The sequence below is a fragment of the Lithobates pipiens genome, unplaced genomic scaffold, assembly GCF_037356315.1.
Source record: "Lithobates pipiens isolate NorthernLeopardFrog02 unplaced genomic scaffold, aLitPip1_a1.2 Scaffold_8, whole genome shotgun sequence".
Lineage (NCBI taxonomy): Eukaryota > Metazoa > Chordata > Amphibia > Anura > Ranidae > Lithobates > Lithobates pipiens.
The window spans coordinates 32,825,353-32,838,215 of record NW_027507903.1 but is presented as its reverse complement, the minus strand read 5'-3'; the positions used below and the strand labels follow the sequence as shown (position 1 = coordinate 32,838,215).

Below are 12,863 nucleotides of genomic sequence, written 5' to 3'. Positions count from 1 at the left end.
GCCCCAAATGAGGGATACAGCCACAGTAATAATACAGCCACAGAGTAATAAAGTTCACTAGGGAAAAAATATCCTTATATGCAGATCATACACTGCTATACCTTTGTGACACACATCCAGTTGCCAGCAAAACTAGGGTCCCCATTGGAAAATTTCCCCTCTATTTCTGTTATGGTGAGAACCCAAAATGTGGGATTTGTTTCACTTTCAGTCTAGGTAAAAATGGTCCAATGAAGAGGGTGAATCACCCTATCGGGGGCACAGCCCACAATAATAACCTGACGGGTGTTCTCAGGTCTTTTTTTTTTTTTTGAGAATGGGTGCAGGTACTCCCCCCTTCAGAGTTACCCCTTGTCTCCGCCCTCTACCTACCACTGAGCAATGTCCATTGATCCCCCCACCCACCTCCCAGTACTGCCCACATTTAGAGAATACAGAACCAAGAGTCATTTAATGGTCGTAAGTATTTGATATTGAAATTGTTATTGTTAACAAGAAAAACAGTAAAACAGATCCACTGCAGGCAGAAACAAGACCCCAGCAACAATATACCCCCTGCAACAATAGATCGACCCCAGTAATAATAGACCTTCCTGAAACCAGCATCAATAGACCCTCCAGCAGCCAGAAAAACAGATCGCTTCCTCAATTGTAGACCCCTCCCAGCAACAATAGACCCCCTGCAACATGAGATCTCCCTCCAAGCAACAACAGATCCCCCACCAGCAAAAATAGACCCCCAGCAAAGATAGATCCCCGTAGCAATAGATCAACCCCAGTAACAATAGACCCCCCACAAGCATTGATAAACCTTTCTGCAACCAGCATCAAAAGATCCCTCCCTCAATTGTAGCTCCCTCCCAGCAACAATTGACCCCCTTGCAACATAAGAGCTCCCCTAAGCAATAAGAGATGCCCCACCAGCAACAATAGACCCCCGGAAATGATAGATCCCCCAAGCGACAATAGAGCCCCCCACCCGCTGGCATCAGTAGACCCTCCAGCTACCCCTAGCACTCCTTGCCATTACATACTGTATATGGAGTGCTGGAGGTTCCCGGAAAAAAGGGAGTTCTAACCCCTCTACATTCTATCCAAAACTAAATAAAAAAAATTGAGAATTATACTAAAAGTAAAGAAGCAATACCATGTGAATAACTTCCACATTCAATGCATTATTTAACAGCCTTTTTGTGCTATGGAACTACAATTGATTAGGTAACTATGGTTTAAATGCCCTGGTAGGGTCAGCCCCATTATCCGTACCCTATGCTTTTCCTCTCCATGGTCCTCAGTCAGAGTACATCTTTTATGTTAGGATGGAAAAACACATGTATTGGTCTCATTATCCATAGAATGCTTGGTGTAGTCGTTCACAGAGAAAGCAATGCCTTTTTACAGCCCTATCATTTCCAGGAACACCATCTGCAATAAAATACTAATGCAATATGGTCACTTACCAGCAGACAGCAATTCACTTAATACGCTCAGGATATTCAGGGTTACATCTTTCTCCGCGGAGCTCTGTCAAGAGAAGAAAATAGACACATTATATTTACGTTATGGGACCTGCAGCGCCATTTTCTGGGAAAAAAAAAAATGATTAAATGTTTTTCCGATGATTCCTTTTTATAACTTCAAGCAATCGATTTCATATTGCCTGTTCAAAAATGCATTTCTTTACACATCTCTCAGTGTTTACTACATGCAGGTGTTCCTTAGAACTCAACACCGCTTTAACTCTTATGGATCTCAGAGCCATCGGAGGCTTGCTCTACAGAAAGCACTGATTAGATTTCTGTTGCAGTAAAATGCAATATAATATGTACATTATGTACATCATTCCACCTCGTATCATTGGAATGTGTATTCTGAAATAATTCAGCAGTTGGTGAAAGGAGTGCTAGAACGCCATTGTGTTGTGTGACATAATGGGAACAGTCAACTTGTTTCCCAGTAATAGATTGAGTAAGTTATATTATGAGAATACAAAGACGGAAAAGAGTATTCAAACTAGCACAAGGTGACAATTGGGCATCTTCTATAGAATACAAATTTTTGTAATTATCCGCTTTTCAAATGAGTGGTGAATTCAAATTAACATATGCTATGGCCTTGACTAAACATAATTGGAAGCAAAATACAGACGTATATAACTATACGACATTGAATTCAGGAAAAAAACTAATTTTAAGCCCTTGTACACACGGCCGGACATTCCGATCACCAAATCCGTCTGATAATTTCCGATGAATTTAGTCCGGAACTGGTGTTGCCTACACACGGTCGGACAAAGTTGTCGTCAAGAACGTGGTGATGTAAACCGCATACGACGGGACTAGAAAAGGGAAGTTCAGCGCCACGTGCGGCACCCTTTTGGCTCCTTCTGCTGATGTTTATCACGTGTTAGTAGAAGTTTGGTTAGAGACGATTCGGCCTTTTCAGATTTGTGCTTCAGATCGTTACTGCTCTTCAGTTTGTGCTTGTGGGTGTGTATCTGATTACCAGTGCGTGTAGTCAGTTTGCATTTGTTGGTCATTGCGGACTGTATCTTGATATAGTACCAGGGGCGGACTGACAACTCATGGGGCCCACGGGCAATAGGAGATTATGGGGCTCCCAGGCAATCAGAGATTATGGGGCCACACAGTAGACACAAACACACACACACAGTATACAATCACACAGTATACACAGACATGTTTCTATTGGCTGAGAAGGTACTGGAGAGGTGGGGCAGCTATAATCTCAGGATTTTTAGACCAAAAGGATGTCGGTAAGGGACAATTTAGAGACAGATGTAAAAAAAAAAAAGCACAAATTTTTATATACTGTCCCTGGTTTTACTGAGGTTGGCAACCCTGATGGGGCCCCCTAGCAGCAGTGCCTGAGTGGCCCAATGGTCAGTCCGCCCCTGTATAGTACGCTTTGATTTTCAGTGCTTATTGTCCGCTCGTTTCTGGTTTTCAGTTCGTTCTTTCAGGGCTTGCTGTTTATTTGTTTAAGACACCTACGGTAATAAAGTTTTTTTTTTTGGTTCAAGAAATACTTGCCTATGTGTTTTACTTCAAAAAGGACAGTTTATTTGTGAGTAGGCAGGTACATTTCAAAAATACAAAGTCAAATTAACAAGGGGCACCAACACCAAACAACCTCCTAGAGATTAAAAAATAAAACAATAAAATAAAAAGATAATAATGGTGTTGTGGTAAGTTGACACACAAAACACACCAAAAAAATTACGAAGATGAGCAAAATGTCAAAAAAAGGAGATCTTGATTAAAAAACCAACCACAACATTTAAACCAAAAAAAAAAATGATTCGGGAGATCTGACGAATAAAAATATTGTATTCATGAAATCAGCAAAAAGAATAAAAAAATATGTTTTAGAGAAGTGTGTTAATATGAGCAGAAAAACAACGTCATTCTTGTAGCATTATAAAAAAAAAGAGAATGTGCTGCATTAAACAATTTTTAACATTGCAGTGTGACGAATGTGCTATATCGATTATGAACGCTAGTTTTACCTGACCGAGCGATTCCGTCTCAGAATTTATTCTGAGCATGTGTGGCACTTTGTCCGTCGGACTAGGCTACACATGATCGGAATTGACGCGAATCGGATCATCTTGTCGTAAAATTTTAGATCCAGCTCTCAAACTTTGTTGGCGGACATTCCGACAGAAAAAGTCCGATGGAGCCCACAGACGGTCAGATTATGCGACAACATGGTCTGATTGGACATTTTCCGTCAGAATTTCTGACCGTGTGTACAAGGGCTAACACAAGCAATTCCTGACAGCCTTTAACGTAATATGATTTAGCACTGGAGTCAATGTTTTATATTCAAACTTGGCCAGGTGGTGGAAAGAAGGCGTAAAAGAATCCTGTCCTTTTCTGAGGAAAGATACTCCTCATCCTAAGAATGCCTTACATGTGTGTAAGCAGGGGTTAGTACTCCTTTTAGTGAGGTCCCTCCTCTAGGGGGTGCTGGTCAGTGGAGTACTGTATCACCATAAAAGCTGGTATGGAAGGAGTCTAAGCAGAGGCGTAACTTGAGCCTTCAGGGCCCCGGTGCAAGAAATCACGAAGGGCTTTCCTGACCCCGCCCCCCTTCAAAAAACATGACTTTGATACATTTTCTTTCAATATATAAAACATTTCTGATTTCAACTTGCCTTAAAAGAGAAGTACAACCAAAGCTCATTTGGCTGTACTTCTCCTGTGGATCACAAAAGTGCAGTTCGTTCTGCACTCCTGTGACCCATTTTCAGCAGACAGTGGGCTGAAGCCTCTGGCGGCACAGAGCCGGCCCAGGCCCGGGAAGGTTTACAATCATGTGGTTGGGATCTGCACACATGCCTGGATGGGCACCCGGCTTAGCCTCTGAGGGCGACACTGAGAGTCTGGGCTGGCTGCTCCTGAACCCCCGTCCACAGCGCAGCGCTCCAGTGAGCTTTGGAGGGCAGAGCAGAGAGCCAATGACTGACAGTCAGCAGCTCTTTACTCACAGAGCTGTGAGAACTAAGCGATCAGCAGCGTTTGATCGCTTGGTTCTTAGCATTAGAGCCAGCGGGGGACAGATGCAGCATTGGATCAATGCTGCATCCGTCTAGGTAAGTATGATTACAATAAAAATGGAATCCCATACTTCTCATTTAAGGACAATGTTGGAATTAGAAACAGCTTAACCTACTTCCCTGCTTCAGTCTTGGGACCCTTTCCATCAGTCCTTTGGCCTTTGCCACAGGTCCTGGGATCCTTGCCACTGGTCCCAGGTGCCTTTCCACTGGTTCTGGGGCCCTTTTTATCAGTCCTGGGACCCTTTATTATGGTCCTGAAGTAGGACCCTTTCACATGTTCTGCAGCAAGCCCTCTTCATGATGTCTTGCCCCCCCCCCCCCCACTGTGGTGAAATGCCAGGGCCCACAAGTGTGACCTTTGCGACCCTGGTAGTTCTGCCATTCATATGGCAGAAGGAGTAATGGGAACAGGCTACCCCTATCATATGCTATGTAAGCCTGTAGTCTGGGAGACAGTACCCTTATACAGTACTTTTAGGGGAACTACATGGAGAAAGCGGGAGAAAAGGTTGAATGTACCGTGCTCTAATGCTCCATATTTTAGTAAATGTGTTTCTGAATGTGGTGTTACTGAAAGGGAGAGTGACATGTACAGAACCGTTAACTATTTATTACTATATTTCTGGAGATGGGTCTCAGGTTAGGAAAATGTGCGTAAGATAGTGGAGTGTCAGCCTTACAGGTGTGTTCACACCCTATCTTATGAAGAACAGAAGTGTCCTTGGCCCACTTGGCAGGAGCTGTTGGCAAACCAGGGCTACCAACGTGTGTATCTGCAAATATGTCACCATACCCAAACCCTGTCATCTCACTACCTACATAATTTGAAAAAATTTGTAAAGATGGCTCAACCAGAAAAGGACTCTTTTTAGATATCTACGAAGTCCTGGTAAACCTACCAAACCTTTTCCCAAATTACCAAAAACATGACTAAAAAGAACATTACTTAGGCCCTGTTTCTATTGAAACATGGCAAACCATATGGAGTCAGGTTTACTGGAGTTGTATCTGTGGACTACACAATAAAAATACCTACAATATTATATTCACTGCAAAGGACATAGTTGATAGAAACAAACAACCTACCCTCCCACAAAAAGCCACCACCATTACAGAGCCACTGAACTCTTTTCATGTATTTGTCTCCAGATTAAGACTCCTTTCTGGAGATTGTATTACAGTCCATGTAGGGATTTTAGCAACTAAGCCCAAACCCCCGATGAAGGGGGATTCTTTGGCCTCCTAAACGCGCTGAATACTACTTTTCCACTTATTGTTACTTCAATGTCGAGAATAAAGGTATATGAACCTTTGAGTTAATGGTTTGGTGCTCCATCTCTCTTGCTCATTCAGTTTTCTCAAGCCGGATGGCTCTCACTTTGTGGGACTGGCCTCCTACTTTGTGTCTTTAAGTGGCCAAAGTCAAGTTAACAAGAGCTATGAGCACTTACCTTGATCTTGTTAAGTGGTCTCCAAACTGCAGCCCGTGGACCGAATGTGGCCCTTTGCTTGCCTTTATGAGGCCCTCAGGACACTATTCCTCCCACTCACACCAATAAGGTGGCACCATTCCTTCCACTAACACTAACACTAACAATGGGGCCCCATTCCCCCCATTTATATAAACAATTAAGCATTAGCCCTCTCACTAATATCAATGATGGGGAACTTTTCCTCCTTCTACTGACAACAGGCACTAGGTCATTTTTTACTTTCACTGATGCTGAGGCCTTTTCTACTTCCAATGGCCACTCCGGCCCCCTAAAGCCCGAAGGACAATAAACCGGCCTTTTGTTTAGAATGTTTTGTGGCCCTTGCTCTACACCAATCCACTTTGTATATTGTACTCTGCATGTTATACTGCACACAGCAGTGCACGTGAGTTTTTTTTTATAACCATGCTTGTGTAAGTATCACATTATTATTACAATTGTACAAGTAAGTAAGACATAGGTGGGCTAGTTTTTATCAAGGTCTAAGGAATGTGAATATTTAGCAGAAGAGTTAGTATAATGCCAAGGACGTTGGCTGCAGTAGACAAAGCATACAAAAATAAATATTTGTACGCAACATAAAAAAACAAATTGTACTCAACACCAAAATACGTCCCTTCCTAACCAATGAAGACACAAAGCTTCTAGTTCACTCTCTGATCATCTCTTGACTCAACTGCTGCAACTCCCTTCTCATTGGCTTACCTTTACATACGCTATCCCCCCTTCAGTCCATCATGAATTCTGCTGCCAGACTCATCCACCTTACTAACCGTTCAGTGTCTGCTACCCCTCTCTGCCAATCCCTCCATTGGCTTCCACTCACCCAACAAATTTAATTCAAAATACTAACAACAACTTAAAAATCCATCCACAACTCAACCCCCACCTACATCACTAAGCTAGTCTCAAAATACCAGCCAAATCTTTCTTTTGCTTCCTCCCAAGACCTCCTGCTCTCTAGCTCCCCATCCTCCTATGCTCACCTCTAGGACTTTTCCATAGCCACTCCCATCCTATGGAATTCCCTACCCCAATCTGTCGGACAGTCTCCTACCCTGTCTTCTTTTAGACGATCCCTGAAAACCCTTCTTTTCAGAGAAGCCCATCCTGCCTCTACCTAATAACTCTACTTTCATTTTCTCCACCAGCTCATCCCCCACAGTTATTACCTTTTGTATCACTTGACCTTCCCTCCTAGATTGTAAGCTCTAACGAGCAGGGCCCTCCGATTCCTCCAGTATTGAGATGTATTATAACTGTACTGTCTGCCCTCATGTTGTAAAGCGCTGTGCAAACTGTTGACGCTATATACTGTAACTCCTGTATAGTCAAATAATATGTATATGAAGAGTTTTACATTCCTTTCACACTATGTTTTTCCTCCTTGTAATGTCCTCCTTGAACTCACAAGAAATGTTGGAGATTTGGAGGCAGCTGGAGAAATAGAAGGATTTTATTTTTGAGTCAAACTTGAATAGAATTTATCATTATTCACTTTAATATTTACCATTACCAATATTCACTTTATTATTTTCCCAACTAAAATAAAGGGAAAAAAACATACAAAAACACATTTAAATGTTATTTAGTAGGTCTGAGCATAATAAATAAAATAAAAAAATGTAAAAAAGTACTAAATTGCCTCTATAATGTTGATGAACAAGCTAATAAGACAGCGGAGAGTATTTCAGAGGACAGGAACAATATGTACTGTTAATTCTGTTTCAATAAAGACTCGAAATCTTATAAAATGTACTCGTAAGCATTATTTAAGTACTCAGTATGTTCCGGCGAAGTGACTCATTGACTTTCATTAATGCAACTTTAGTAGGGTTGCCACCTTTTCTTCAAGCCAAACCCAAACACCTTAGTGGCACAGCAATTTTTTTGTAGTATACCCTGTAGGATTAGTAAAAGACCCGGGATTGGACACCTTTGGCTGTGCCAAAGAGAGTAATAATGTGGCAGGATGGGGCATGGACAATGAGAGGGGGGGGGGGGCGGTTGTGGGTAGTATAAATAAGAGGGGCTGCAAGTAGAGGGGTGACCTAGGACAGGAAGGTGCGGGGGGGGAGGTGGGATGAAGGGGATGACTGGGGGTGGAAAGAGGGGATGCAGCAAAGATAGGTGGTAGGTTGGTGGAGTTGAGTGGAATTCAGACAATGATGGGAAGGGGGAAAAGAAATGGAATGAGACTTGCAGAGAGAAGGGAGCTTGCTCTTTAAAGTGAGAGATGCAGATGGAGGTGAGCAAGGAGGCAATGATCAGGGGAGGACCAGAGTCGATGGTGAGGGGAAGGAAGAGGCTCAATGAATGGGAGAGCGGAAGTTCTGAAGTGAGATGCGGCATTGCTAGTGGGAGTGAAAGATCAAGCAGCAGGTAATGTGAATGAAAGGTAGTTAGGTTGTGTTACAGTGGAGGTGAAACAAAGCATGGATGGATGAGGAGCAGAAGAGGCTCAGGGAGAAGCCAAGTGAGAATGGAAACAGTGCAGGGGGGTAGAGTGTAAACTGAAAGTGCCGATGGAGGGAGACAGCTGGGGGTGGTGAGAGGCCGAAAGGTGCAGCGGAAGGGGGAGAGCTGGTGGGGGTGAGCAGCAGAAGATGCAGAGGCGGTGGCTGTTATAGGGGGAATCTCAATGAGATTAGGTCTGAATGATCAGGCCACCTGAAACCCGGACACATGATTCAAAACCTGAACTGTCCGGGTGAATCCCAGACAGGTGGCAACCCTGAACTTTAGCAATTTACAATATAACACTAGTTTTAAAGGACACAAATATGAAAAGGCATGTATGATGAAAGGTTATAGCTAAGCTCCAGGCAAGCAGCTAAATACATAGTTGTGATGCACATATGGGAGCAATTTTACCTGTCAAAGGATTCATGATGCTGTGTATCCAGTTATGAGATTTGCAAAGCCCTGCTAGAAAGCAGAGCCAGGTCACCTCTCTGAGCTAATAATTGTGCTCTCTCCTTGTGTCATCATGTTCCTTATCAGCACTTCACATGCAGCATATTTTACCACTTAAGGACCAAGCCTCTTTCTGAGATTTGGTGTTTACAAGTTAAAAACTGTTTTTTTGATAGAAAATTACTCAGAACCCCAAACATTATATATTTTTTTTCTAACACCCTAGAGAATAAAATGGCGGTCGTTGCAATACTTTCTGTCACAACGTATTTGCACAGCGGTCTTACACTTTTTTGGGAAAAAAAATACACTTTTTTGAATTAAAAAATAAGACAACAGTAAAGTTAGCCCAATATTTTTTTAGATTCTGAAAGATAATGTTACGCCGAGTAAATTGATATGCAACATGTTACGCTTCAAAATTGCGCCCGCTCGTGGAATGGCGACTAATTTTTACCCTTAACAATATAGGCGACGTTAAAAAAAAATTCTACAGGTTGCGTGAGTTACATTGAGTTACAGAGGAGGTCGAGGCTGAACACTGTTTTCAGATGTCAGCTCTTCTGCACGCAAGCTCAGCTCTTTACACTGTTCTTTAAAAATAAATAAAAATTGTGTCACTTTTATTCCTATTACAAGAAATGTACACATCCCTTGTAAAAGAAAAAAAGCTTGACAGGACCTCTAAAATATGAGATCTGGGGTCAAAAAGACCTTAGATCTCATATTTACACTAAAATGCAATAAAAAATGAAATGTAATGTAGCACTAACCCACGAAGGAGCTGCTGGTTATTTCTGGGCTTACCGTTACCTTTTGTTTCTTCTTATGGCCCGTCTAGGGGATGTCCCGTGGTAGATGACCCAGTAACTCGAGACTGACAATAGATCCAGTTGAATGGATTTTTATTTGCAAACGTCAACCATTGAACAGTCTTTTAACTTGGGATCAGAGGGTTGGAAAGGAAAGTTCAGGTTCTCTCGATGTCAAAGTCAAAAACATTAGAGAACTTGCTTACTTTGACTGCATCCAGAGAATAGCCATTCACAGCTGGATGGACACTCAGGTTGGACAGTCCCTCTCTCACAAGGCCCAGCAGCCAACAAGGTGCTTACTCAGGAACAAAGTCTTTGTCACAGACGTTGTTGCAGAACATGTAGTGAAACTAAGCTGTAGAACACTTGTAGGACACTTGGATCTTTCAACCAGCTTGGCGATATCCACAAGTCCGGATTCTCTCGGTTACTTCGGCCCTTCCAGGCTCTTGCTAAGAAAACCAACCTCACTTGTGGTAATCTTCTGAAGAGTCCTCCCCTAGAATGCTCGAAGTACAATGGGTCTCTCCCTGACCGGAGACAGCGCCCAACCACCTCAGAATCCTTCCTTAGTTCCTCTGCCTTGGGCTAGCCAGCCCCGAGGCATTAAAGTCGGGCGGATCCACACCCCAGGCCATAGCCTTCCTGGGGGCTGGTTAGGAGGACCAGGACCATACACTCAGCACAGCATACTGGACCGGAACCCAGAACCATGTGACATCCGTGTCTTAAACACCCTCTCCCAGAGGGCACAGTGGGAGGGCCACTCCCACTGACCTGACTCTGAGAGGGGATAATTCAAGCGCCTAACCAGACCATAGTTCTACGCCTGCCACCAGAGACATCGCCCCCCTGAGGCCAGGCTGAACATCTCATTGTCCAGTCAGACTAACACAGGAAATTTAGTCAAATAGGCCCAAACCAAACTGTGGTTTAGGTAAAGCTTTAATTTTGAAAACATAGCGCATGCTCTTCAGAAGCCCGCCGCTACAGTAATAAAAAATATATATATAATTTATCTTTAAGAGCTATGTGTGGAAGTGACGGTTTGATGTCGCTTCTGCCCTGCAATGGTATGGAGAACAGTGGGGGCCATCTTCTCCTCACTCATCTCCATACCAAGCCAGGATTAGGACCCAATCGCCTCCACCGCTACAGATGCCTCCGGTAAGCGGCGGAGGGCACCAGAGAGCAGCGAGAGGGGGCCCTCTGCTGCCACCGATAAAAGTAATCTTTTGGCAAAAATAGACCACTTTTATCTGAAACTGGACCGCTCACTGAAGAAGAGGATACTGGGGTTATGGTAGCTAGCTGCTGCCATAACAATGATATACCTCTTCAAAGTGCTGATGTATATCGGTGTGAGCTGGCCTGGAAGTGGTTAAGGACTGGAAGAATTTACCCCCTTCCTGATCAGGCCATTTTGTACGATACGGCACTGCGTTATTTTAATCAACAATTGCATTACGCTGTACCCAAATAAAAAGTATGCCTTTTTTTTCCACAAATAGAGCTTTCTTTTGATGGTATTTGATCACTTCTGTGGTTTTAATTTTTTTTGCTATAAACAAAAAAAAAAGACAGACAATTTTGAAAAAAAACTATATATTTTACTTTGGGCTATAAAACATACCCAATAAAATATAAAAAAAAAAAATCGAATTCTGTATTCTGCTACATATTTTTGCTTAAAAAAAAACAATAAGCGTATATTAATTGGTTTGCACAAAAGTTATCACGTTTACAAAATACGGGATAGATTTATGGCATTTTTATTTAATTTTTTTTTACTAGTAATGGCAGTAACTTGTGATTTTTAGCGGGACTGCAACTTTGCGGCAGACAGATCGGACACAGCGATCGCATAATACACGGCCAATCACAGTCCTCCTATAACAAATTTGTGGCCTGCTGTGTCTGATAAACACAGTTATCACAGATTGTGCCACTGTGTGTCCCCGAGGCCATGCGTGCCCAAAAGGGGAGGAAGTACAGGTATGTCCTCCCAGAAGGGCACTTGTTCCGCTCGGGTGTATATACACAGTGGCGTGGCTGGGCGGGAATCGGTACCTGGGGCAATTCAAACTGAGCATATATTGAAAAAGTACAAAAGGAGAGCCTACCTTCAGTGAAAACTGAATACGCAGACTGTATGTAATGACAAAGGGTGCTGTAGTGTTCTGTAGGGTCTATTGATGCTGGCTGCTGAGGGATTTATTCTAGTTGGAGGGAACCTATTTTTGCAGGGTGGTCTATTATTGCTGAGGAGGTTTGTTATTGCAAACAATGGGGGACCTATTGTTTTTGGGGGTGTGTCTTATGTTGCTGGGAGAGATCTACTGTTGAGGAAAGGGTCTATTGGTGCTGGCTGATGGAGAGTCTGTTGATGCTGGGTGTGGGGAAATCTGTTGTTGCTGATGGGAATCTATTGGTGCTAGGGGAAAACTGCATTTGGCCACTAGATGGCACTAAGCATCAAAATAAATATTTAACACCATATCATGGCAAAATGCAATATTTTCCATTTTAAATCAATAAAAAAAATCTATTTGCCGCACAGGAAATAGCCTAACAACATTCGTTTTCACCCCCTTTTTTATAGAATGAACATACATGCACATTCATTGGGTGAATTGCTATGCATTTTTGTTTTTAGAAACAGCCCTCTAATGCCCTATACACACGGTCGGACTTTCCGACGGAAAATATGTGATCTGAGCTTGTTGTCAGAAATTCCGATTGTGTTTAGGCTCCATCGAACTGTTTCCATCAAAATTTCCGTCGCACAAAATTTGAGATCTGGTTCTCAAATTTTCCGACAACAAAATCCACAGCTCGTGTGTACACAATTCTGGCGCACAAAGCGCCATGCATGCTCAGAATCAAGCAGAAGAGCCACACTGGCTATTGAACTTAATTTTTCTCGGCTCATCATGAGTGTTGTATGTCGCCGCGTTCTTGACGTTCGGAATTTCCGACCAACTCAGTGTGACCGTGTCTATGCAAGACAAGTTTGAGCCAACATCCGTCGGAAAAAAAACGTGGGATTTTGTT

General features: G+C 42.8%; 1 protein-coding gene across 1 annotated transcript in view; it reads right to left on the bottom strand.

The window, feature by feature from the left end:
- Positions 1-12,863, bottom strand: part of AGBL1 (AGBL carboxypeptidase 1) — a 1,055,086-nt gene that overhangs the window by 924,356 nt on the left and 117,867 nt on the right. Inside the window, exon 2 of the mRNA XM_077473970.1 lies at positions 1,461-1,524. Coding sequence (XP_077330096.1) covers positions 1,461-1,524 — 64 coding nt within the window. The remainder of the gene's footprint in view (positions 1-1,460; positions 1,525-12,863) is intronic.